Genomic DNA, 26,498 nt, shown 5'->3' on the forward strand with positions numbered 1-26,498 from the left:
GTCTGTTAGACTGAAGAGCCCTTTCTTAAATATTTGTAGGTACTCAGACTGTAATCAGGTCACCCCTTAACCGTCTTCTTATGAGGCTAAATAGATTGACCACTATAATGGTTTTCCTTTAAATTAAGCAATTGTATTTGAGAATACCTTGCCTGAAGGGGATTAAAATAATGTGGGGATAAGGCAATAGCTGAGCCCTTTTACTGGAGAAATTAAAAATAAAAATATAGATTTTAGATTAACAGCGTGAAATGCTGGTCTCAGTGAAGTCAATGGGAGGTTTGCCATTGACTTCAGTGGGGCCAGGATTTCACCCACATCATGCCATGAACAATAGACCAAAGGCAAGAGGAAGATATACCTTATAAACACAGTGAGATATACAACAGACAAGAGGAGAAGCATGAAAAAAATGAAACTGGTACACCTATATTAGGTCTGAATTAGCACTTTGCCATGATATTTGTGGTTTTACTTCACTCCGTTTCCAAGAATCACTAAAGAGAGTAAAGCATTTTTAAATCTTTTCCCTTTGGATTTTAACTGTAGATATTCATGTAGTCCAACAGGAAGATAATCTACAACTTCTTCTTGTTTTTTAGTATAATAAATATTCCAGATGCTACAAAATCTATTGTAAAAATGTACATTCACTTGTTTTATGAGGCATAGGACCTGGTAATACATTTTCAGGGAAGATCATCTGTATTCCATCCTGGCCATTATCAGACAGTGGTGGAGAATCCAAGGGTTCCCGCTTGATTGTGTGAACCAAACAGGGATTTTTAAACTCACATTGCATCTTAAAAATCTGGTTATTCTGCTCTTTCTCTTCTATCGAACTGGGGCTATAGATCTGATTGTAGAAATCTGTACGTTGAAAGTCATGGATGCTTTCCAAACATGCAGAGTTTTGGGGGCAAACCTGTGTCATCTCTTTGTTACGTAACCCTTTACACGGTCTGTTTAGATTCATATTGTTGGTATGATTTGTTACAATGCATTGCCAATTTTGCGGTGTGTAAACACAATGCTTTGGTTTTTGACAAGGGGACAGTTGCTCGCTGAGGTCCAATTCTGTTTTAAGGTGCACCATATTAGGGTAGCCAATCAGCTGCTTTTTCACCGTACCATTCTCATCCAGCCAGACTCGACTTTGTGACATCATGTAGCTATCAGCTACGTTTTCAGAATCAGAATCATATTCAGTTTTAATGGGCATATCTAGAGGAAATACTGTGTCATATAGAGTTTCTGGGTAGATCAGTGGATGTTGTAATTTCCCAGGATCTGTAGTGTAGTTCTCCACTGTAAATTGCTGTAAGCCTGAATAAGACTGGCAATTTTCTGTACTACTGCAGTGGGAAGGACAGGTTGATGCAAAATTTAAAAGACTTTGATTTCTATTATAGAACGGTCCAGCTTTTCTGCTTGGACATGTATTCATGTGTTGATTTACAGAACAAGAACTTGATGAATTTTTTAAAGACCAAATACTGTTTGTGTTGCAGCTGTTTTGGACACCTAAAAGTAATGTGTTAGGATTGAGAGATTCCTCTTGCATGAAACACTTGTCGTTTGTATTAGGTTCAAACTTCACTTTTATGCTATCCCGTTCATTTTTTACAGTTGTCCAGTTAAAATGTTTCATCTGTCCCAAAGCTTCAATGGCACAGCTATAGTTGAGTGTTTCCCTAGGTCCTTTCAAACTCGTGATGTTGTTTGGTATCTTCAGGTGCACATCTTCTTCCCTTTCAATAAAAGTATAAAAAGACTGTCAGCCAACTGTTTCTAAAATATTTTTTCTGTAATGTGTGTGAGCCAAATAGAACACACAACGGAGTGCTATGATAGAGGTTTCATTCATATTTGTTAGGGATGATTTGGATAACGCATCTCTCATGAGTAATTCAGGAATCACATATCCATACCAACATAACCTTATAATGTATTCCATATTTATTCTATACATACACACAGAGCAAAGCCATCTCATTTAAACTACTGTATGCACGTTTAATTCCATTCCACTTTTGGTGTACATTTCATCATTACCTTAAGTAAAATAGTAACAAGTTGTACTTTTACTATCTTTTTTATTTAAAATATCCACCTGTATAATGCTCTGGGCAGAAAAATGGTTTCAATAGTGTGGAATAAAAGAGAATTAACAGTAGTTTGAATGAAATAGTACTGCATAGTTAGGAAGCATCAAGATCTTTTTGATTTAAGTGGTTTGAGTGAGAACTACAGACATGGGTTTTTTCAGAACAGTTTGTTGCATGAGATGAGAAAAGCTCAGAAGAAGTGTCCAGATAATTATTCACAAGCATTCACTAATTTGGGTTTCTCCATTTGCATGTGTCCAACTTGAGATATCTTGTGCCTGATTTTATGAAACTCTGTGGTCCCTTAGTTCTCATTAGTTACACCTGAAGCACACAAAATTAGTGATCATTTATGAAAAATTTGGCCTTAGCTTTTGGATAATAGGTATAGTAACTGTTGGGACTTAGATTAATCAGGGAGGAAGGATCTGAGACACTGAATCCAAGTTATTTAATATACAGAGCCAAACTGGTTTGGGGGAATTAGAAACTCAAAATGAAAGAGAGAGAGAACTGATGAGGGTTTCAGAATTTAATTACTTAGCTCAATGCTTGTAATTTTTTGTTTGAGAAAGAATGGGCTCAGCATGTAAGTATAAGAATCCCCAGTAGGGGGAGTCCATGCTTTTATAATGTGGAAATTGTCATATTACAACAAACATAGATTAAGGAGGGAGGAGAAGTTGTCATTATTTTTGTCCTTATAATACTAAATTCCTGCTAAATATTATACAAATTTAAAATTTTTAAAACACAACTAACATGTTACTTTCTTGCAGAAATAACATCTCAGAAAGAAAGACAAACTCGACAAATATGCTGAAGCAATAGCAGCTTTTAGAATTCAGTGAAAATTCAGGGGGGGAAATCTAACATCCTGTGACACTTTGCACTTCAAAGTAGCATCCTAGAAACCTCATATTCACCACTGTGATATGATTATGATATATTTTGTACAAAGTATGCCTTGTAAGGTATCGTTTTAAAAGTCTCGATCTGCTGAACATTAATATCCTGGTGGATTGTATGTGCTATCATTGTATGTGAAGTTATGAAGTTTTGCAGTAAGTATTACTGAAATGTGTTGTGAGGTTGGGAGACGCCTGCAGCCAACCTTTCAATTACAATAAAGGACCAGCTAGGCATGTGCTGATGGCCTGTTAAAGGGAATCCACTCTCCCAATGGCCATCCCAGATACTTTCCAGAGGAAACACAAAGGGAATGGAGACTGCCTGACCAATGGGGGCTGTCTGACCCCCAAAGATCTTTCTAGCAGCTAGGAGAAGACTTAAAGAGACAGAAACAAAATCACTTGGCCCCTCTCTCTCTCTCCTCACACCTGAAAGAACATCTGGAAGACAAAGACTTTGATCTGGGGAAGGGTGGTCCCAGGCTGGAAGGTAATCCCAGCCTATGTATTGAGGAACTGTAGCCTGTTTGTACCATCTGTCAGGGTGAGACATTGTTTGATTCAGTTCTTGCTTAGACTAAAAGTTTAGGATTTGGAATGTGCATTTACCTTTTATTTTCTTGAGATAACTATCTCTGACCTTTATGCCTACCACTTATAATTACTTAAAATCTAATTGTCTGTCATTAATAAAGCGGTTTTATATTTTACCTAAAACAATATGTTTTGGTTGAAGTGCTTGGGAAATCTCAGCACAGGTTAACAAGGGCTGTTGCACACTTACTATTCTTTTGTCAGAGTGGCAAACTAAGTAATGAGTTTACACTGGCCAGGCTTCTGATCAGTGCAAGATGGTACAGTTCTGGGGTGCAAGGCTGGGGAGTTGGGGAAGATTGGCTGGAGCCTCTCTATTGATGGTTCATGAGTGACTGGGAAATCATTCATGTAACTCAGTTGAGTGTGTCCCTGCCTGTGGATATCTGTGTAAGTGCAGTGCCTATCAGAGGTTTGTAGTTTGACATCAGCATCACAGAGTCAGAGGTAGCCCAGGTTGGTGCGTTTGGATGACTCAGCGATCCCACAGCCCAGGTTGCACCCTGGGAACCCCATCACACATCCAAAGTAAAAAGTAAAGCAGAAGATGGGACTGTTCTGAAATAAAACATGAAGAAAAGCATTATACTAAAGTATTTGTATATAAATAGGAGGAGAATGGGGGAAAGGAGGCCATTTTATGACAAAAGAATTTATATTTCTAGCAATTTGACAAGGCAGAGTGTGGGGCAAGGATGCAAGCAACAATGAACAAAATACAAAAACAACAGTGGGCATCTGCTACAGCCTACCAGGTCTAACTAGAGGAGAGTAGGAATGGAACTTCATTGGCCAACTCTCATGCCACACAATTACCATACTCAAGGGAGGTATTTAACTATCCACTGGGTAACAAAGGCAGCCAAACATGAATCAAAGAGGTTCTTAGATTACACAGAAAACAAATACAAAAATAGAGATTTGAATAAGAAGAGAAGTCACCTTGGGTCTGCTTTTTAATGGTTCAATTCATTCCCTGAACTGGAGTAACAGATGACAGGAGATTATGGGAGAAGGATTCCCTGCGGGGGGAGATGGGGTTTCTTCCATCATAAGTAAGATTATGGGAACCACCCCCTAAAGGTGAAAGATCTCTAGAAATACTTCTGGGGCATAAACAGGAGACAAGAGCTATCTGTATAGAGGCCTACTTCCTCTTCTCGTTTCCACAGCCCAGGGATACCCAAAGTCAGGAAAGATACAGATAATACTGTTATGAGCGGGGTTAAACCTTGTTACAGGTTGTATTAAAACCTCATTGAAATGGATGTGTGAATGTTGTGGGACAGTTAAGGGGGCCACACCCAAAAGGAGGCCTAATTGAGCCCACCCAGGAGTTTTGGATTGTGTAAGCAGAGGGGCTTTTCGCTGAGTATTGTTTTTTGTGTGTGCACACGCATACATGTCACATGGGAAGGGATAACACACAGAAACTGAGGACAGACAAGAGCACAGAGAGTGGCAGAAGCAAAAAACAACAAAGCCGACCAATGAGGAGCACAGTGTGACCCTGAAGAAAGCTAGAGAGTTTTTGTATCTATTGGCTAAAGAGGCTAGGGGCTGTAAGCTAAGAAATGCTCCTTTTGTTCTTGGTGCCTCCTGCATTTGGAGAAGCAGGACTCTGCACATTCTTTGTAAATAAACAAGATAGCATAAAAGAAAACACCAGACTCCATCTAGTTGTACTTCCAGCTGGAACATCTCCAGGGCCTTAAACTTTGACTAGCTGCATGGGTCAAAAAGGAGTACCACTGACATGAGGAGTGAGATCCAAGGAGTGAGATTGTGAACTGCTATTCCTCCTGAACCAAGATAGAACAAATAATGGAGGTGTTTGCACAAATTAAATAAGGTCAGCAGGAATTATAACAGGACTAAAAGTATTTAAAACAAGATCTGAAACAGGAGCTGGGAGCTTCACAAAAGGCATTAAAGCAGCATCTGGAGGTTTACCAGGAAGAGCTTGGAGATGACTTGGAGGCAGAGGTGAAATCTCTGTTGGAACAACAACTACAAAGATTGGGAGTTTTGCAGCTGGTCTTCCCAGTCTGGGATGGTAAAATGGATTGGTGAGGTGACCTGCAATCTGACTGACATAAACCAGCAGTTTTCCCATGAAACAGTGAAGACCAAGCAAGCTTTAGTTAATTTGGAATTTGCTAACTCAGATGAGCTAGAGCAAGTATTTATGGAATTAAAAATTCAGCTCTCAGAAGGAATAAAAAGGGTCACGGACCACAGTGGAAAGAAGTCACATGGGTGAGGAATTGGGCCAGCCAGAAAAATTGGGTAAGACTAGATGTTTTCTACTCTATTTGTAACACATAGGGACCAAAGGGGAGAGGCGGGAGGAGGGGGGAGGCGTCCCAGCTCAGATAATGCAAAAGCTCACTATCTTTGAGGGGAAAACTCTAGGTGGCTTATTTGGTTCAATTCAACATTATAGCTCAAATTAATGACTGGGAGGAGGGACAAAAAGGTGGGTTTCTAGCAGCCAGCTCTGATGGTGCTGCAGATCTTACCTTCAGAAAAAAGAAACTGAGTTATCCAGACCTGCTACTACAAACCCTTGATATGTGGTCTGGAACTAGCCATGAATCTGAGTTGGCAGGGTCACACTAAGAGCAAGAAAGAGAAGAAAAGAAGAATCCCCACCTGAACTAGCAAAAGACCTGTGGAGGCTTGTGTTCTTGATGTACCCAGAAACCAATGAGGTTTTCCAGGATAAACTGGTGAAGAAGAAGTTTATAGATGCACAGCTTGACTCAGATTTGCAGATCAGCAAACGGAGGTCAAAGACACTCTGAGAGGCTGTGGAATGGAATTTGAATCTTTAATTGCAGCAGTGAACCAGAAATAGCAGCAGGCTCTAGAGAGGAAGATGGAAGCTGATTGACATGAGCCCTGTAAGTACAGCTCTGTGTCTAATATGTAAGATAAAAGAGGGGAATCTAATCTTGTTCATGACCTTATTGAACGACTTAAAAAACTGATTAATTTGGTTTGTAAAACAAGAATCGGCAATAATGCAAAAATTAAAGGAAAGAGTTCACTTAAGGGCAGGTATGGTGACAAAATTGGCCACAAAAAAGACGGATTGTTATAAATTTAAGGCAGGCCAAGATAGACTGTTGCAATGTCTAGTAAAAGCATCTGGACTGCCAGTTGCCAGAAAAATAATTTAATCTGCCAGGGTTTTATTACGTGGGTCTAAAGATTTGCATTGTTATCACAACACAGTGGGATATCTAATGTTAAAAGTTTCTGCATCCAGCTAAAGATGCTGCAGTGTTTCCACTTCCACAGTTTAAGAGAAAGCAGATCAAAACTGTTGAAAATACAGCACCCCACCAACACGCAATCACACTGCACATGTGTGTGAGAGAGAGTTTGAGTCATGTGAGAGTGAGGAGACATACAAGGCATATTAAGTAATGAAATATCAGGGTGATGGTGTGAATGATCCTAGTACATCCCTGAAAAAAAAAGTTTGCATCAGAAACTGCATATTCAATGACAAATGGCTAAATGAAAGACTACAAAGACTGACTGGCAAAATGTGCTAATAAATGCTCATTGGTTATCAATGATATTATCAATCTTATGTATATGTTTTCTCTCTCTAGATACTATAAGTGGCTGTTGAAGGAGGGGGACTGTGGAATTGCTTTGCGGTTAGGGATTGGGGTTGTGGCTGGCTTGCCTTGTGGAGGCGGTATTGGGTTTTTTGCATTTCAAAGGTGGTAACCCTACTTCATCTTGATGATGGGGGAAGCTGAGATTGGGGGCGATATTATGAGCTGGGTTAAACCTTGTTATGGCTTGATTTATAAGCTCGCTGAAATAGATGTGTGAATGTGCCCTGCACTTAAGATAGTTGTGGGAAACCTAAGAGGCCACTCCTAAAACAAAGTGTGACAGAGTGCAGGGTGCAAACAGGTGAGCCTGCACTCTGATCACTTAGGTGCGAATTACCTCCACTGGGGAAAGCTGATAGGTAATTAGTCAACCAAGGCTGGCTGGCTGAGCCAATTATCCCATCAGCCCAGGGCTGATAAGAAGAGGCACAGGAAGGAGGTACAGAGCAGGAAGAGGGAGGAACAGGGCTAGTTGAGCCTAGCCGCTCAGGGTAGGGAGACCTCTGTTCCCCTCAGGCCCTGGTGGGAGGGCCAAAAGTAAGGTTAACTTTGTAAATAGAGTGTTGTGCGAGGATTGTTGTGAAAAGTGGGGAGGGAACTTAAAATAAAAGAATACGGTGAAGGCACAACCACTGGCGTTTGTGCAGTTTCTGTGGAGAGATGGCAGGAGAGGAGCCATGCCCCATGATACTAGGCGTAAGAGAGATCACCAGAAGTTTTGGATTATGTGGGCAGAGGGACTTTTTTCTGAGTATTGCTTTGTCTGTGTGTGTGCTCCTGTGGGAAGGAAGAACACACAGAAACTGAAGATTGACAAGAACAGAAAGAGGGATAGACGCAAAAAGCAACAAAGCCAAGCATAAGCCAGTGAGCACAAGGTGACCCCAGAAAAAGCTAGAGAGAGAGATTTTGGGTATGTTAGCTAAAGAGGCTTAGGGCTGTCAGCTAAGAAATTGCTCCATTTGTTCTTTGTTCCTCCTACGTTCGGAGCAACAGAGCTTTGTACATTTCTTGTAAATAAACAAGATTGCATCAAACAAAACATCAAAGTCCACCTATTTCTACTTTCAACTGGAATATCTCCAGGGTCCCAAACTTAGACTAGCTGTGCAGGTCATAAAGGGCAACAATGCAGTCCCAATATAGTTTTCACAGGGCCAGAGGGGGTTTTATATGCATCTCCTGGCCCTGCACCCATTCCACCCACTCTCTACCTCCTTCCTTAGCACAGACTTCAGAGAGGCCTCTATAAGGTTCCATGGGGGGGTGGGGTGTGTGTGTGTGTGTGTGTGTGTGTGTGTGTGTGTGTGTGTGTGTGTGTGTGTGTGTGTGTGTGTGTGTGTGTGTGTGTGTGTGTGTGTGTGTGTGTGTGTGTGTGTGTGTAAAAAGGACAGTGCCAGAAATATGGCCAAGCCTCTTTTGTGGAGAAGAGGAGAGATCCACACAGAGAGGGTCCGGTCCCTCTGCGTACAATTCTGTGGGCACAGTGAGAACATGGAAATGGGGAGTCTTACATTGATGATAATAAGAAATGGGTTCCTAAAATGGGCCCAGATTCTACCCCCTATGGAACCTACACCATTTACACAACACAAGCTTCCCTATTTACACCATCCCAGAAAATGTTTAAATGGTGAGATAAAGGGTAATCTCTGCCTCTGACAACCTCATTCAAATATGAGCCATAAAGAGCAAGAAATGACCATAGTTCCCAAATATTAAAAAATCAGAGGACTCTGGTAATCAAGGGGTCAGCAATAACAGGATAGCAAAGGCTTCCTGCAACACACTCTGGTGGTTGCTGAGAAGAGCCTACATGGTAGTTTTTCTTGTTTTTAATGTGTTCCCCATAGTTCAGAAGGCCAGTATCACCCCAAAATCTGTGGCCACAAAAGAGAATTATTGTAGTCCGGAGCTGGATTGACGCTCTGTTTCTAAGCCATAAATGGGAGGATTGAAGGTATTAATAATTGGGAGTTGTGAAAGTTGAGTGGTTGAAAGTATATTTGCATGAACTTTCCTCCCCATCAGCTGTCTATTAGTCTACTATAGGGATGATTTGTTTAAGGGTTTATTTTGACTTCCATGAGAGGCTCTCTTGCTGTCAAATGATCCAGCCTACTGTGGAGATAGGATCTGTGCCCCTCTAGGACCTGCCTCTTTAAAGAATACAGATATTGTGTTGAGTAAGGCCCCACTGAAAGTGCTTGTGAAGTCAATAGTCATCCATCTTGTGGTTTTGCACTAGTGCCTGTTACAGTAGTACCTGAGTGCTTCCCACATAAACTATACCTGCAAAGTGAGGTCTCTAGTGAATTTAGTGAACTTGAAAATGCCACCTATGTGATTTAGGAGCACAAGTCTCATTGGTTTTCAGTGGGGTGTGTGCTCATAAGACACTTAAGTGCTTCTGAAAGTCCTACTTTTGGTGAATAGTGTCTTTATCTTTCAGAACTATAGAAAATGTAAATATACTTACTTTAGAGCTTGCTGTGAGGCAATGACATATTCTGAACAGCCAGTTCTGTACAGAACTTGAGTATTAGCTTGTACCCAGACCCAGTGATCTTCATTTGTTAGTACTTTGAATAGAGAAATGCCATTTTCTCCATTGTTTGCTATAAAAATTAAGAGAAAATATATTCTAGTGCAAACAATTTTAATATTAGTTTTATAAAACCTAATAAATTACTGGACACTCGCAAGTATGCATGGTATCCCTGGATCATCCTGTTATACAGAGTAGTGCAAGTCAAAATGGGTCATGGCTAAAATTAACAAAGCAAATTGCAGACAAGAATGCACAATGGAAAAAAGATTACATGTTCCATTTGCAAACACTTAAAATGTAATCAGTGAGATTTTTCAGTATCATCCGTTTAGTACAGTTTTTGCCTGTCTAATAATAAGAGATTTGAGAGAAACTAGACAGTGCAGGTGGCTGTAATAGAGAACTTGTATTAAAGCAAGTATGACTTCAAGGTTTCAAGTCTGTGTGACAAAAAGGTTAACGGAGTTATCTGTATATGGAAGACAGAGAAGGGGAAGGCTTGAGGAGAAATAACTATCAAAAGGCAACAAAGAGGATTTCTAAATTCTTACATTTTACACCAAACACCCTGCCAATTTGTAAAAGACAGCTACAGCAGATCATAGATTCTCACAGTATTATAAGCCCCAAGCATTCAGAAATCATGAGTCAGGTTACGCCCCACCCCCCAAAAAAAATCAGATAAAAAAACCAATACATTTCATTGCTTTTTATTTGCTGCCTGGTTTTGAGCCTTTAGGTTACACTCACATTACCTTTTCAAGCTTTTTGATTCAACCATGAAAACCTTGCCTTTGTTTTTAATGAATGCTAAGGTTTTCCACGTTGCATTTCTAGAGAGGGTTAAATTGCTCCTCTGGGCACAATCAGCCTCAACCCAGCTACCTGTAAGGAATGTCGAGCCCGGAGAGGGGTGGGTCCTTAAAAGGGAGACTCCCTGCTTAGTGCAGCCTGGGTGGCACTCTGTAACAGGAGGACTGCATCCCAGAGCTCCCCAGGCTCTGGAAGCAGGGGTTCCTGACTTGAGCACCTTGGCGGACCAGCCCTCCTCAGGAAGGAGAAGGGCTGATATTTTTCTCTTCAGCTTCCCAAAAGCCTTTCATGGGGGCGGAAGCATACTGACCTTTACTTTAACCTTCCCCTCACAAGTGGGCTGACACCTTAGATAGCACAGCTGGAGGGCTGTGCCCCAGCAGCTGAGGCAGGGGCAAAGCTCACCCTTTCCCCAAGGAGCACTAGAGAGGGATAGCCTACTACACATGTACTCATATGAATCTGGGTGCTGGAGCTTTAAGATCACACACTTACTATCACAAGTCTTGTGATAAAATTTTGAGAACTGGCAACACACAGCTAGTGAATGGCTAGGCTATGGTGTCAATACTATCTCTTGAGGAGGGCAGTTTCACAATGTACTTATATTTGATTAATCTACATCACAATAGCAGCCAATAGGAAGAATGGGAAATTGGAACTAAAAGATAGAAAACTTAAATGGTGGGGGGAAACAGCAAGACTGTCTCCACATAAGCTGTTGGGAATGCAGAATTATTACAGTCCGATACCTTTGATCTGGTTTTCAGCACTTTGTAATACATTAGTGAAAGCTGCACCTTCACGGTAACTGGTTCTTCCTTGTAATTCTGTTTCACATAGACCTGAAATAGCTTTTGAACTGCAGAGGACAGACAAAGTGAAAACATTTGGTCAGTGAATGACAGTACAGTTAAGGGCAAACACTCATAACTTTGTAAAACATGACTTTCAAACTAGCAAACATTTACTAAGTAATTATGGTTTGAATGTGATAATTAAAGTTAAATATTTGCCAATGATTGCTGGATCATGTGAATTCCTAAACTAGTGTGGGACTAGAATACTATACATATTATAAAGAAAAATTATTATGAAGAATATTCTGCTCAGTATTTATTTTCTGTAATAATAGCATTTAGATTGGATTAAAACACATAGTAATATTTTGTACATTCAGTTCTATTCCATGTAGATTCTGATACCACCACCAAGGTATATCTGAGTGTTAGCATTTATCTATCTGTGGGCTTTATTTATCAATAAATTATTTATCAAATGGGCTTCAACATGTAGTAAGAATAATCACTTAATTTAGATTTATAATCAGTCACAGTCTTTATTTTTAAATGCATTTTAGAGCTTGTGAAATGTGCCAAACTGACTACACTGGATTTTAAGATTATATCTTTATTGCACAGTTAACTTGGGCTGTTACCTGGGTTTTAGCCAACCTCCCCACATTCACACAGAAAAACCTTTAACATAAGTTTGGAGATGTGTTAAGCCTACTTCACCTGGCTGGGGGTATAGGTAAGAGCCAGGCTCTTCTTTACATTGATAGGAAATCTGCCCATTTTGCAGTGAAGACACAGGCAAAAGACACTTGAATGCTGATAGTCCTCCAGTGTCTTCCCACAATTCCCCTTGAAGGACAGATGAATTCTACTGCAGGCGATACAATTGACTGGGAAAGAATTCTAGAGTGTTTCATCACAAAGAACCACGGAATATGCCCCAAGCACACAAAGTGAGTGCAGAAATAGCGAAGACTCAGTAATATGGGTAAGGCTTTGCTGCGGGGCTGCTCGGACCCAAACTAGGCTAACTCAGGTCCCAGTCTCCCAGGTTAACTGTGCATGAAAACATACCCTACCTTTCTTTTTTGTTAGCATGGACATTGGCTGTGTGAGCTTCCTCACATTGCCATGCCAATGTGCCTCAACCCTGGACTGGAGGGACCTTAGAGGTGAAAGGATAGTTTATTCTCCGTACTTGTTATGTCCTTGCCTTTGCTCAGACTGCCAATAATGCCTATGCTATAAATACTTCTCTAATAGCAATTGGCCTGAGATCACCAACTCATTTTACATAGTGAAAAGTTCCAGAGGGGTAGTCGTGTTAGTCTGTATACAGCAAAAACAACGAGAGTCCTGTAACAACTTAAAGACTAACAAATTTCTGTGGGCATAAGCTTTCGTGGGCTGCAACTACAATCTGACGAAGTGGGTTGTTCTCATTTTACATAGGCCACTGAAAAGCTGGCAAGTGGTAGTGACTTCTGACCACCACTGACAGGGGCTATATTCCAACCATTGACCTAGAGACCAATTATTTCATATCTCTATCTCCTTCAACTTTTCAACAATTCCACTGTCTTGTCAAAATGACATGAAATTGTTAGCTTGCTTAGACAGACCATACAGTTATATAGTACACATATAGCACACACAAATATAATGCTAAGAGCCAGATTCTGATAATCTTGTGCACATTGAATAGTACCATATTCCACAAGTAGTCTGTCACCACTGGAACTGCTCATGGTATATGGTACTATTCAGTGCAAGTTACAGAGCACAATCTAAGCATTAAATCTCAGATTTAATCACAAAAGAGGCAAGAAATTTACAAAGGAGCAAACAATACCGGACATACTTTGTCCTGATCTACACTGACTGCTGCATCATGTTCAGTCCCAGATCAGCTAGAACAGTTGTTGTCAAGGGTGTTCATACACAAGTATGGTAACATATTACAGTGTAGATCAGGTCTGCTTCTCTCTCACATGCATCCAGATGCACATACATGCCCATGTAGTGTTTAAATTTTTCCCCTTCCTCAGCTTGCTACTGGGATTTGCCCATGGGACCATTGGTAGCCATGCTACAAGTTGTGGCAAATTGAGAACTCTCTCTAAATGAATGGATATATATTTTATTTGCCACTTTTATATCTAACCCAGCTATTTATTATGTAGCTATATTTTGAATAATAGCATGGAAAGAACAAAAATATCTGAAGAAGCTGAAGCATGTTATTAAGACTCTGAGAGTTTTTAAACAGAGAGATATTTAGAATAAGCTGTGTTTTTTACATGGTTAATTAATATAAATCCCCATTAAGTAATGATAAATACTAAAAAGTTCATTTGAAAATACTTTGTATCTACTGTGGCTGCATCGTCATCTTTGTGTTTTGGTTTCATAAGCAGACTTTTCATCTTCAGCTCTGTCACAGAAGGGAGCAGAAGTGGTGCCACTATGCAGAATAAGGACAACTGAGGTGGTAATATTGTTCCTGAAGAGGACTTCTTCTTTTGTCCAAAGAGAAACTTCAGTTTACCTTGAAACTGCATTGTCTGGTATGTAAACAAGCATAATACAATTATCATAAGCATTCAATGTATAAAACACTTAAAATGCTAATATGCTGTATAGATCATTGATGTTCAAATAATATTGAACCTACTCATTTTCTATCAGTTCTAACACATGCAGATAAACCCTCAGTATGTATTTCATTATTTTCACTTTGTTTAAAGCGTGCCCATCCTGAAAATCATCTTCTGAAACATGGCATGGGGATATAGTACTGATCAGAATGGAGACTTTTTAACTGGCCTTTTTTCCTCCCATTGCTGGAGTAGAAGTTCTGTATCATGCTCCATTAGCCAAGTCTAGCACTTCTGATGGCGTAAGTAACTGTTTCCTGTATGCGTCAGTCTGGAGCTGGAACTGTTTTTTTCCATGTTCTGATCTCTCCAGGATGAAGATTCCTGAGTTTCCTTCCTCTCTCCCCCATCCCCTTATGAAATAATTGTGTGCATTATCTGGGAGGTACGTGGCTGGGGCAAAATCAGGGACCGTGCAGAGGGGCAGATGGGAGGGGAGGCGTAACTGGGAAGTAGGCTCAAAGTGTCAGGAAACTGGGTATGAGGCAGGGAGGGGACCTTCAATCCATGTCTGAAGCCTCTACTGTACCCACAATCAGATGTCAGGGGTGGAGGGAGGTTGGTGGCTTCAGTCTGGGACTAGCTCCTTCTGCACAGTTCTGTCCTAGAGCAGGGTGCTAAGCAGAGATCAACGTTGCTGCTGAGACTTGAGAAGAAAGTCTTGAGGGGCAGACCACCGTATCTCTGGGCTTCTTCACTAGACTGGGGCACATATTGCAGTTCCATCCCTTTTTCTCAGATGACTTGGTCACGGACCAGTGCAATGCACAGGGAGGCATTCATCTCATTGCTCTGCTAGCTACTGCCAATGGCCTGACAGTGCTACCAATGTAACCAGGAGGGAGCACATGATATGGTTGTCTCCAAAGTTCATGAGAAACTCCTGAGATGGGAACCTAAGCTTTCTACTATTATTCCCTGGTGCAACAACTTTCACCCCCTCATCTATCCCACTTATCTCTCTTTTTATTTTCTGACAGGGCAATTTCAGCCAACAGGACAAATCTAACCTTGCAATGCTTAGCCTATCAAGTTGCTTACAGCTAACAGCTGTTACAAGCTGCCTGATCTCAGTAGAAGTTTGCCTACCACAGAAGAGCCTGAGGAAAATATGAGCATTCCAGACAAATGTTTTTCAGAGCTAAAAGAGTAATTCCTGGACCCAGAAGTAGCTAACTGGGTCATATACTATGAACATGGCCTTGAAGAAAGTGAACCACAAGCATTCAAGACAGAAACTATATTTCTTATCTCTTGTTATTTTTTTCTCCTTTTCTTTTTGTGTGTCTTGTTTTACCTTGAGAAGAAACAGAACTGGAGTTTAACAACAGTCTGTGGAATCATAGAATATTAGGGTTGGAAGAGACCTCAGGAGGTCATCTAGTCCAACCCCCTGCTCAAAGAAGGACCAACCCCAACTAAATCATCCCAAGCCACACCTTAAAAACCTCTAAGGATGGAGATTCCATCACCTCCAGATAATAGATAATCTATTCCAGTGCTTCACCACCCTCCCAGTGAAAACGTTTTTCCTAATATCCAACCTAGAACTCCCCCACTGCAACTTGAACCCATTGCTCCTAGTTCTGACATCTGCTACCACTGAAAACAGCCTAGCTCCATCCTCCCTGGAACCCCCTTTCAGGTAGTTGAAAGCTGCTATCAAATCTCCCCTTATTCTTCTCTTCTGCAGGCTAAACAAGTCTAATTCCCTCAGCCTCTCCTCATAAGTCATGTGCTCCAGCCTCCTAATCATTTTTGTTGCCCTCTGCTGAACTCTTTCCAATTTGTCCACATCCTTTCTGTAGTGGGGGGCCCAAAACTGGACACAGTACTGCAAATGAGACCTCACCAGTGCTGAATAGAGGGGAATAATCACTTCCCTCTATCTGCTGGCAATGCTCCTACTAATGCAGCCTAATATGTCATTAGCCTTCTTGGCAATAAGGGCACACTGTTGACTCATATCCAGCTTCTTGTCCATTGTAACCCCCAGGTCCTTTTCTGCTGAACTGCTGCCTAGCCTGTCAGTCCCCAGTCTGTAGCTGTGCATGGGATTCTTCCATCCTAAGTGCAGGATTCTGCACTTGTCCCTGTTGAACCTCATCAGATTTCTTATGGCCCAATCCTCCAATTTGCCTAGGTCACTCTGTATCCTCTTCCTGTCCTCCAGCGTATCTACCACTCCCCCCAGCTTAGTGTCATCTGCAAACTTGCTGAGGGTGCAATCTACTCCATCCTCCACGTCATTAATGAAGATGTTGAACACAATTGGAAGCTATAACTGGAATCTATAACCTACAAGTGACTCTCTCTTCTCTTCAACAAAGTTATTTGAGACTTTCAAATATGGGGTTTTCCCTTTAAAAGGCTCTATCAAAAATGAGAGAAGGAGAATATTTATTATTATCATTTAACACTTGGCCAGGTTGACCCCATTGTACCAAGCACTCTGCAAACATACAATAAATGACTGTCTCTTCCCCAAAGACCATACAATCTAAAAATTAATTGATCCTTTGAATTTTAAATATTATCACTTGATTTTTCTTTATTTACCTTGTGCATGTACTTAATAAATGCTTCTTTCCCAAAGTTCTTTGTTTAGCATACAACAAATGAAACCAAACCTCTGGCAACAGACCCACAAACACATTACTACTTTTGTTGTGGCAGAAAAAAAATTACAAAATATTAAGATAAAATAAGAACATCTGAAAACTCCGTCAGTCCTCACAACTGTGTATATTCTGGACTGAGTTTTGGAGCTGAGGTTGTATCTTGGAGTAGGGATTGCTTACTTCAGCAGCCAGGATAGTGCATAGAAAGAAGGTCTCCCTTCCCCTTCAATGTCAATACACAGGCCCTCAGACTTTACCCACCTCTTCTCAGCTGACTCTAGATCAGAGGTCACCTGGTTCAAGGGCTGTGATAAATGGAGTCACATTGCTCTTGTTGAAAAAAGCTGAATGTATGACTATCTTAAAGCCAAGTAAGGAACCCGAGGAAGAGATTTCTAGAGGGCATTAGATGGAAACATTCACCTAATAGTCAGCAAAGAGCCTGTCTATCTAATAATGAATTAAAACATACTTCTGTGCATTAGCTCTGAACATCACCAGGCTAAAGAAAAAAACATTTACTCCCATATTTGCAGGCCCACCGCCAGCCTTTCTGGGTCCCAGGGCAGAACAGTTAATGGCCCCCCAGAAAGGGATGGCTGAGGTCCGAGTGGGCTTCCACCGGACGTTTTTACTTATTTATTATTTGCCATGCAGGTTCCCGGGCAGCTGAGGAGGCGGTATCTGCTATCAGCTTCCCTGGGGCCCTTGGACTCCCCAGGGAGATGTCTGATGAACCTGGGAAGCTGAGTAGCAAATACCACCTCCTTAGCCACCCGGGAACCTGCACGACACGTAATAAATATGCTTGGCTCAGGGGAGGGGCAAAGAGTGCAGCGGCAGCAGCCTCGGGGGAAGGGGAGGAGAGCAGGATACGTATCCACCCTCCCATCCGCCGAGGCCCTTTTAAATCAGTGGGCGCCTGTGCAATTGCCTACCTTGCCCCCTTTTTTCCCTCCATTAGCGGGCCTGCATATTTGGAATAAGATGCTGGGAATTACAGGCCTCATAAGAAGATGGGGGCTCAAACTCTGCTCTGGCTCAGTGTCCTGAGCAGGGAAATCACTTGTGTTTGGGAGTCCTTCTCCTGGGAGGGATTTTCCTGTTATGGTTCAGACCAAAGGCCCTTTTGTAAGGGGGTGCTGCAAAACAGAGTTACTCTCGCCACCTTCCCAGAAATTTGAGCCCACTGTCCTGGGAAATCTTGGATCACAGCATTTTCTCCACAGAGTTCTTATTAGCTAATCATTTTAATCCTCGTCTTTCATTTTAGCTTCCTCTTTGTTTAGGAGATGAAAGGAGAAAATGGAGGCTTCTAGGCTGATGTACAACAAGACTGAGCAGGATGGTCATTTTTTGCCTCTTTAAATTTCTACTAGGTGGAGACATTGGTCATGATGTTTACTTTTGTGGGATGGAGGAAGAGAGGACATATGAGATAAGGACTTTTAAACTGAATATAAATATAGAAAAGTATTATTCAAGTAGCAGTATTCATGGAAATACACGATGGGTTTCCCAAAGTATTACAAATCAAGCATCCTTAAGGATGCCTGATGCTTACTTGTGTTCTTTTCTTATGTAAAGTTCTAGTCAGCTGCATACTGGAACAGTGACAAAAATTTCACACTTTATAATTGAGTGTTTACAGTGCCTTAAAATAGGAGTTGTAAGGTTAATACTGATAGATCCTTAACGACAGCAGTGCTATCTGGGACTGTACTAATAGAGATAATCATTTGGGACAGTTCCAATTATGCAAAATCTTAAGTTAAAAACATTCAACTAATGAAAAAAACCTGTCAAAAATAAGCCATCCTAAAACTGTATCTCCATATCAGGGCAAACAATTCATACATTCATGTTCAAATATCTTTAAGAGGTCCTTTACATTTGTGTTACTCGGCCACAGCTTTATAAAAATTATACTTACAAGGAAACCAGACGTACTGTCCAACAGGCAGCGGACTCGACAGATGAAACTCCGAGTTAAAAACGGGGAATAATCCGTTGCCATGCTGTCACACTCTTGTGCCTTTAACAATTTACTGAGAATATATTCTTCTTCTACAAACAATATGGGTAATGTGTCAGATTATATGAACTCAGAATGAAAATTTTGTGTACATATATGAACACACAGTTAAAGAAATTGCTAAAATGAATATTTTGTAGGGAATTTTCAGTCATGAATATTAAAATCTGTTAGTTGTACATCATAAAGCAACAACTGTGCAATAAGATTCAGTTAATTTGCCTGGGGGAATTTAAACATTCATATTTTCTGACTTTTTGTGATTTTTAACTAAGCAAAATTAATCTTACATTAACATAGAAGAGGTTTTTCCTTTTGGTTTGCCTAACTTTTCAAAGAAAAGAGACAAAAAAGGAAGAATATAGGAGAAAATACTTATTGACACAGTTAACAGGCACCAGTCAGCCAAAGATCAGATGGTGCCTCCTCACGTCTTTAGTAAAGCATGCACTAGTCATGGGCACCAGTGCATAGTTTTGGCAGTATGCATTTCTCAGAAAAAAACACAAATACTTCACTAGAAGTGTGAACTCTGAGACTCAATGAAATTCTCTACAGTACATGTCGAGAACAAGATTTCAAGGTGTTCATCACTACTAATTTCCAAACAATGTTGTTCAAATTCAATTAATGTCTGCACAATGTTTGTACAGTTTGTTAAATGTCTCATGCATTTTGTTCCATTGAGAGGTATTTATTTCTTCCATGCTACATAAAGGAGAGACACAATTTACAAAGTTCCCAAAAGATGGCAAGATCTCCTGTGGAAACCATAAGTCTCACATGGGCTGCTGTCAAAATTACAAACCATGCACAGATTCTTGGAGTTTAAAAGCCAGCCATGGACTCCTGCTTCACTGGTGTTGCTTGCAAGTTTCTTCCTGTTCATCTGGAAAACCTATTAATGCTCCATCAGCCTTCAGTGATGTAAACACATTTTGCCATGGGTCTGGTGTACTTTAAGTTTGCAAAAGGTCTGAAGGACTTCATACATTTTACCCAAATTATGACAGGCTCCAGGGAGTGGACAAAATTGGTTCTTTCCAATGAGTAACTCTGTGAGGTAGTTACTGTAAGTAGTATCACCCCAATTGTTTAGAAAAGAGAACAGAGAAAGTGGGGCCAAAATTTTCAGAAATGTTTTGGGTGTCTCCAATTTTCATGTGCTCCATTTGAGGTGACTGATTTTTCAAAGGAGATGAGCATTCACCATTCCTACTGACTTTAAACTGGAGTTCAAAGTACTCAGTTCCACTGAAAGTTTAGGTCTTGAGGAACAAAGAGCATTTTTTCACTTGTCAAAAACTGTTTTCATTTTTTTAGCTGCACAAAAATAAATAAAATAAACAAACTTGACAGACTTTATGCTCATGTGCTAAGACAGTTCTCTGGTCTGTAGCTAGAAGGTGGGCAGGTGTGGTCTGTCTGAGCTAAGGCTAGAGTTGAAACCTTAACTGAAAAATTTCAGATTTTCTAGCATTTCTCATTAATCAAATATTATTGTTAACAGATGTTGTTTTTAAAGGGCTGTATTATTTCAACCTCAACTTTATATTAAAGTTTTACTGGGAATATTATTATTATTACTACTACTACTGTAGCCAATTCACAACCTCTACATACCTTAGTTTGTCCATCTGCAAAATGGGTATAAAATACTTACCTCCCTCCCACACAGGAATGCCCATTTATAAAGTCCTTTGAAATCCTTTAATGAAAGGCTTAATACCATCGTACAAGTGCAAATTATAAATAGTGGTGGTAGTAGTAGTAGTAGTGGATACTTTTATACCAAAGAATCCCACAATGTAGTGTTTAAACTGACTTTTACACTGTACTGGGGGATTGTTTTACCTCGACAATGAAGACACCTGTGAGATGAAATATGGTAATTATTCAGCAGCCCTAAACTGCACAGCAACACTACACAGTAATTTTGCATAGGAATGAATAGTAATTTATCCAGATAAAATTGCAGGGGAAATTTAGCGTGACAGAATGTAGTCACCAGAGATGGAGTATTGCTCAGTTACTGGAGTTCACATCCTTGTTGTATTCTTACAGAAAGGGAACTTTAATGATTAGAAGTAGTCATGATTTCTGTTTTATATCTCCTCTGAAGGAGAGCACCTCTAAGCAGCAGAGGGTGCCCTAACACCATCCTGGTATAGGATCGAATCAAGGAAAATGGACTGCAGCACCTGCTTATTCTTCAGAAGTCTTTTATCCAAGCAGCTTAGCGTGAGAAAGCAAATGGCATAACAGCACAAAGTGATACTACTGTAGTAATAATATTCAGAAATCCTCTGCACACTACATTTTTGTGACTGAGAGAAATATTGATATGTTAGTTAAAGACAAGAGCTTAGTAGAATTAACCATTTATATGGATAATGAGAACATGTACAGCTATATTAGATAGGAAAAAAATAAAAGTAACGTAAACTCTCACGCTTTTAGGCATAAACCATTTTCTAACAGTCAAGAGTTAGGAAGAAACATCCCCCCATCGGCTGATCATGCTGTAACTGCCCACTCTGAGGTTTCTGCACCTTGCTTTGAGGGATCTGGCACTAGTCACTATCGGAGTCAGGTTGCTGGACTAGATGGATCACTGATCAGAATTCACTATGGCCATTCCTATATCTTTAATGAATATTATGCAAACCCACCTGTTTCGGTCTGTAATTGTTGTCCAGACACCAATTGTGGAGGATTCATGGCCCAGTGCAGCTGTCTACAGAAATCCTGGCGATCATCCACATGAATGTAATCATATATATTTTGGTGCATTACATCAGTCTGAAATAATTACAATAAGCAATGTTTATACTTTAAGTTCTTTGGGTAGGGGCTGTCATTATCTATGGTATCCCCATTAGGTGGAGGGTTGGTGTGGACATTGGGTCAGAGCTAAGATTGCTTGAGGAATGTTATTTCTGAATTTCTTGACTTTCACACGTTTACTTTTTGTTTTAAACTACAATATTCTAGTGAGGATCTTTTTAGCCTTAATCATTAATTTCCTGGCTTTTATGCATGTACAATGCATGTACAATGTCGTCAATGTTGCATTAAAGTAGTTTTTGCATTTATTACAGATATGCTTGTTCTGAATGCAGGCCTGGCGACGGGGGGGAGGGGAGGGAGAAGAGGGGTACGGGGGATAATTACCATGGAGCCCAGTGATTTCAAAGGGCCCGGGTGGATGGGAGGATAGATATATATCTTCCTCTCCTCCACACACCCTCCTTCCCACGAGTCCCCGCTGCTTGCGCTCTCTACCCCTCCCTCAAGACGAGCTTATTTATTATGCACTGTGCAGGTTCCTGGGCAGGCTGAGGAGGTGGTATCTGCTACTCAGCTTCCCGAGTTCCTCAGATATGTCCCTGGGCAGTCCAAGGGCCAGGAAGCTGAGTAGCAGTTACCGCCTTCTCAGCCCCCCAGGAACCTGCATGGCACATAATAAATAAGTAACAACTTCTGATGGAAGCCCACTCAGACCTCAGCCATCCCTTTCTGAGGGGGCCATTGATTGTTCTGCCCTGGGGCCCGGAATTGCTGTCAGTGGGCCTGTCTGAATGTGAAATTTAAGGGATAAATTACAGTAATAAGCATTAGGGATATACTCTACATGTATAACATTTCATGTCTTTTTAAACCAAAGATTCACAATAAAAGAGTAGCTCAGAATGTCTCCTGGAATGTTACATAGAATACACTTTCATCTGAATTCTCAAAAAAATAGGAAAATTACAGTACAATATCCTAGTCTGAAATGGCATCATAAATATACCTTGATTCCATTTATAGTTTATATCTAATCAACTGTAAAGGCACATGTCAAAACAGTGTACAGAACATGATTTTAGAGAGCTTATCAAAAGAAATGACAGCAAGAAAGCCATTATAAATTGTACAACATTAAGCATTCTAAATACTTTTAATATATATTTACCTGATGAAAACCTAGATAGTCCACAATAGTTGATGATGCATAAAATATCATTCCATCTGAACTCACCACCAAAGCAAAGCCATTCAGTGACTAGAAGAGGGGAGATAAAATAAAGAATAAAATAAAAAAATCAACAAAAGACTATTTTGCTCACACACAAGAAGTAAAATTGGCATCAGGTTCATTAACATATTTTCTAAGCTTTTCTTTCCTAGTAGTTCCATTGATATCTATAGGACACTGATGTAAAGTTGCTACTCTGTGCAAAAGGAGAAGACTGTGTGCCTATACAATGACGGGCTAATCAATTATTATTTATCAAATTCTGAAGAAAAATAACACATGGCTGTATCTTCTCATTTTGATATATGGGATTCAGTTTTCATAATTCAGAATTAAATTCCTGCGTATCAACATGAGACTCTAATAGTTTCAAATATAATTCGGCATTTAAATAGCTCAGAGGTTTTGAACATCACGTCTGCATTGCCAGAAATATGTAACCTCTGGTTAGCAATAGTGGGATTTTAATTATTTCAGTCCTAAGGCCTTAATACAAAGTCTGATACTAAATTTGCTTCCCACCGCCTATCACAATGCAAAGATACTATTTTAAATATTCCCCTCCCCCATACATTGTGGTAGTTTCCATAATTTTTCAACAAGAGCATTCTTCTTCCCTAGAATGACATAGTGGATAATGACATGGAACGTGCTCTCTTTCCTTTTTTTAATTTTATCTTTTTTGGTTACACTTAATACAGAGACTAATTAAAATGTAACTACAATATGGTTATTCTTTATGATACTTGGAATACTACTAATTCATATAACTGGAAGGTTAATGATATGAGCAAATTACTTGTCAACCATTACATATCTATCATATATGATATCATAAACCAATACGTAGTCAAGAAGACAATATATATAGAGTAATAATCTTATGCCAGGTAATATAAGCAACAAGCCAAGTACACAAATAAGAACAGATATAAATGAAGTACATTACACAAATGTTAACAATGGTCATTCCTAATCTAGATTTGTCTAATTTTACCTACCTACCCCTACCCCAGAACCCTAGGACACTTTTTCACCATAGAGGAACTGTATTTCAGAGGTGGATTAACTAATCCATGCATATAGTTTATATATCAATTTGTAAAAAGCACTGGGATTGTTTGAGATTAAAGTTGTGTATATATATGATACTGCTATCATCATTCCCCCTTCCCTCAAACTGAAAATTCATATTGAAAATATGAACATGACAGCAGACAGATATATTAATTCTCATGCACTGTGGGACTGCAAGAGGTAGGTTTTCAAGAGCTCAGTTCTGGGGGAAATTCTTAAGAGTGCTCAGCACCCAACAGTTCCCTTTGTGACATTTATGACCAGAATTTAAAAAGAGGCCAGCACTCAACATGCTGAACTCCTCTGAACATTTGACCCCAACTGTAGGTGCTGAGCACCTTTGAAAAATCTGGCCCTGTCTGGCTACACACTCCAGGATGCACTGTGTCTTAAGGAACCCATGATGTGTGAAATGGGTAACTAGAGAGAGGTCCAGCAGAAAGTCCTTAGGGCCTTGTCTATGTTAGAAAATAGCACTGTTTCTGCAATTGATTTAGCTAAACTGGTGCTGGCCAGGGGTTAGCTGTAAGTGCAGACCAGTACAAACTGCGGTCAGCACCAATTTAGGCAACTTGAGTTAACCCCTGCTCAGAACAGGCATTACCTCTGGCTAGCTGAACTGGTGCTGATCACTAGTTTCTCCATGGCTATTCTTCCTGCAAAACCAATTGCTGAAATGATGCTATTTTCTAGTGCAAACAAGGCTCTAGAGTCTAGATGATCCAATGACACATTAAATGTAAGAGGGTGTGTCAGGACTCTTACTTTCTCCCATTTGTGCCTTTCACTGTGCACAGAGTGATGGTATTCTGAGGATCTCTGAGGATGGTATTCTGTCATATCCATTTACAATATCAAATGGAGACAAGAAAGGATTTTTGGCATCTTGTCTCTTTGGATTCTTCTTTGCAACAATGAAACCACCAGTGATGTGATGTCAGGAATTTTATTACATTTTAAACATCTGGCAGGCTCTTTAACTAAAATCTCCAGACTAAAAACCTCCACAAAGGTAAATGGAGCATTTATGTGAGCTCCTTTATGCAGGTAACTATATTCTTAACGTGAACACAGCAAAGAACCTCCAGGTCATCAATTATTCATTAGCTGAGGCAGCTAGAAATGATGACCTTGCCATCTGCCTCAAGAAAAACAAGGTAATTTGCCAGCCCACATCTGGGAAAGTATATACGAGACCTAGAGTGATTATGAAAATGAACATAGGGCCTGATACTACAAGGCACTGAGCACCCAGTTTTTTTGGCTTCCAAGGAAGATGAGGATACTCAGCCCCCCTAGATGGTAGTGGACTTACCTTGTAGGAATTTTGTCAAACACTGTTCTTATGGATCAAGAAATTGCTACTCAAATTATAAAGGGATGTTCTGCGCTCAGTATATTGCCACATATAGGCCCTGCACCATACTTCACAAGAGACTAAAGTCTACTTTAAAAATGCAGAACTGATTTCCAACTCACTCCACAGCTGTGAAATATAGAAAAGCTACTGCTAATATTTCAAAGAGCTGGAGTGTGGTCAGAGCAGTAGGAAGGGTTTGTGTGAAGGGGGAGACCAAGTGAGCGTGTGTATGTGTAGGGAGAGGTTAGAGAAATGTGGGAGGGAAAAGGGGTGCGTGCATGCGTGTGTGTGTATAAGAGAGATGGGGAGGTTGGAAGAGGTGTTCATGGGGATAGGGACTGATGTAGTGGAGGGAGGTTCAAGAGTGGAATTCAAGGATGTGTATATTTAGGTAGAGATGGAACAGAGCAGGGAAGTAGGGGAGATATGTGGAGGTTGCAATTGCTCCTGGTTTTTCTTTCTTGTAACACCTACCTTCTTTTCTAGTTTAAGTGGGGAGACCTTAACTGAGTATCTCCTGGTTTCCTAATGTTTGAGTCTGGGGTTTTGATGTCCCGTGTTCCAGAAAAGCACAGGAATTGGAAGGCACTGTTGTGCAGTAGCAACCTTAATTCCACCTTAACAAAGTTATTTGTGATTAACTCAAGATTCACGTTACAAAAATCTTACAATAGTTGGGAAACCTGCAGCACAATCCACACTAATTAAAAAAACAGCTGAGTATGGAGCAAAACTTCAAAACTAATGTCCATGTCCTTGTCCTTGGCTGCTTTTTAAAAATGTTATCTTAAAAGTGCAGTTCTCATCAATGGCACAATAAGAGAGTTTTACACCACTGATGGAGTCTGGCAAGGCTGCCCTCTTTTGCCCACACTGTTTAACATCTACTTGGAGCGCATAACAACTGATGCCCTAGAAGATCACATATGCACAGTCAGAATTGGGGGGGGTGAACAATCTCAAATCTTCGATTCGCTGATGACATTGGCGGCCTAGCAGGTAGTGAAGAAGAACTTGCTAACCTTGTGAAATGATTGGATGAAACCTCTGCAAAGTATGGCATGGAAATTAATGCAGAGAAAACCAAGCTGATGACAAACAAACATGATGGGATCAACTCACACATCACTGTCAGTGGACAAGAGCTGGAGACAGTGAAACAGTTCAAGTATCTGGGGGCAATCATCACCAACGAGGAATCAAAGGCAGAAATTTTGGCAAGAACTGCACAAACAACAGCAGAACTGGCAAAATTAAAGCCAATTTGGAGGAACAAGAACATCTCCCTGAAGTCCAAACTGAAACTTCTGCACAC

General features: G+C 40.3%; 1 protein-coding gene across 1 annotated transcript in view; it reads right to left on the minus strand.

Annotated features, from left to right (window-relative positions):
* Positions 1-631: 631 nt before the first annotated feature.
* AHRR (aryl hydrocarbon receptor repressor) overlaps positions 632-26,498 on the minus strand; it is a 101,628-nt gene continuing 75,761 nt past the window's right edge. Inside the window, exons 4-10 of the mRNA XM_067569844.1 lie at positions 22,684-22,773; positions 21,398-21,527; positions 18,624-18,757; positions 13,777-13,976; positions 11,368-11,477; positions 9,731-9,869; positions 632-1,751 (exon numbers count right to left, since the gene is read on the minus strand). Coding sequence (XP_067425945.1) covers positions 632-1,751; positions 9,731-9,869; positions 11,368-11,477; positions 13,777-13,976; positions 18,624-18,757; positions 21,398-21,527; positions 22,684-22,773 — 1,923 coding nt within the window. The remainder of the gene's footprint in view (positions 1,752-9,730; positions 9,870-11,367; positions 11,478-13,776; positions 13,977-18,623; positions 18,758-21,397; positions 21,528-22,683; positions 22,774-26,498) is intronic.

This window comes from Emydura macquarii, unplaced genomic scaffold (genome assembly GCF_026122565.2).
Source record: "Emydura macquarii macquarii isolate MOO-44397 ecotype Brisbane River unplaced genomic scaffold, CSIRO-AGI_Emac_v2 contig_2948, whole genome shotgun sequence".
NCBI classification, from domain to species: domain Eukaryota; kingdom Metazoa; phylum Chordata; order Testudines; family Chelidae; genus Emydura; species Emydura macquarii.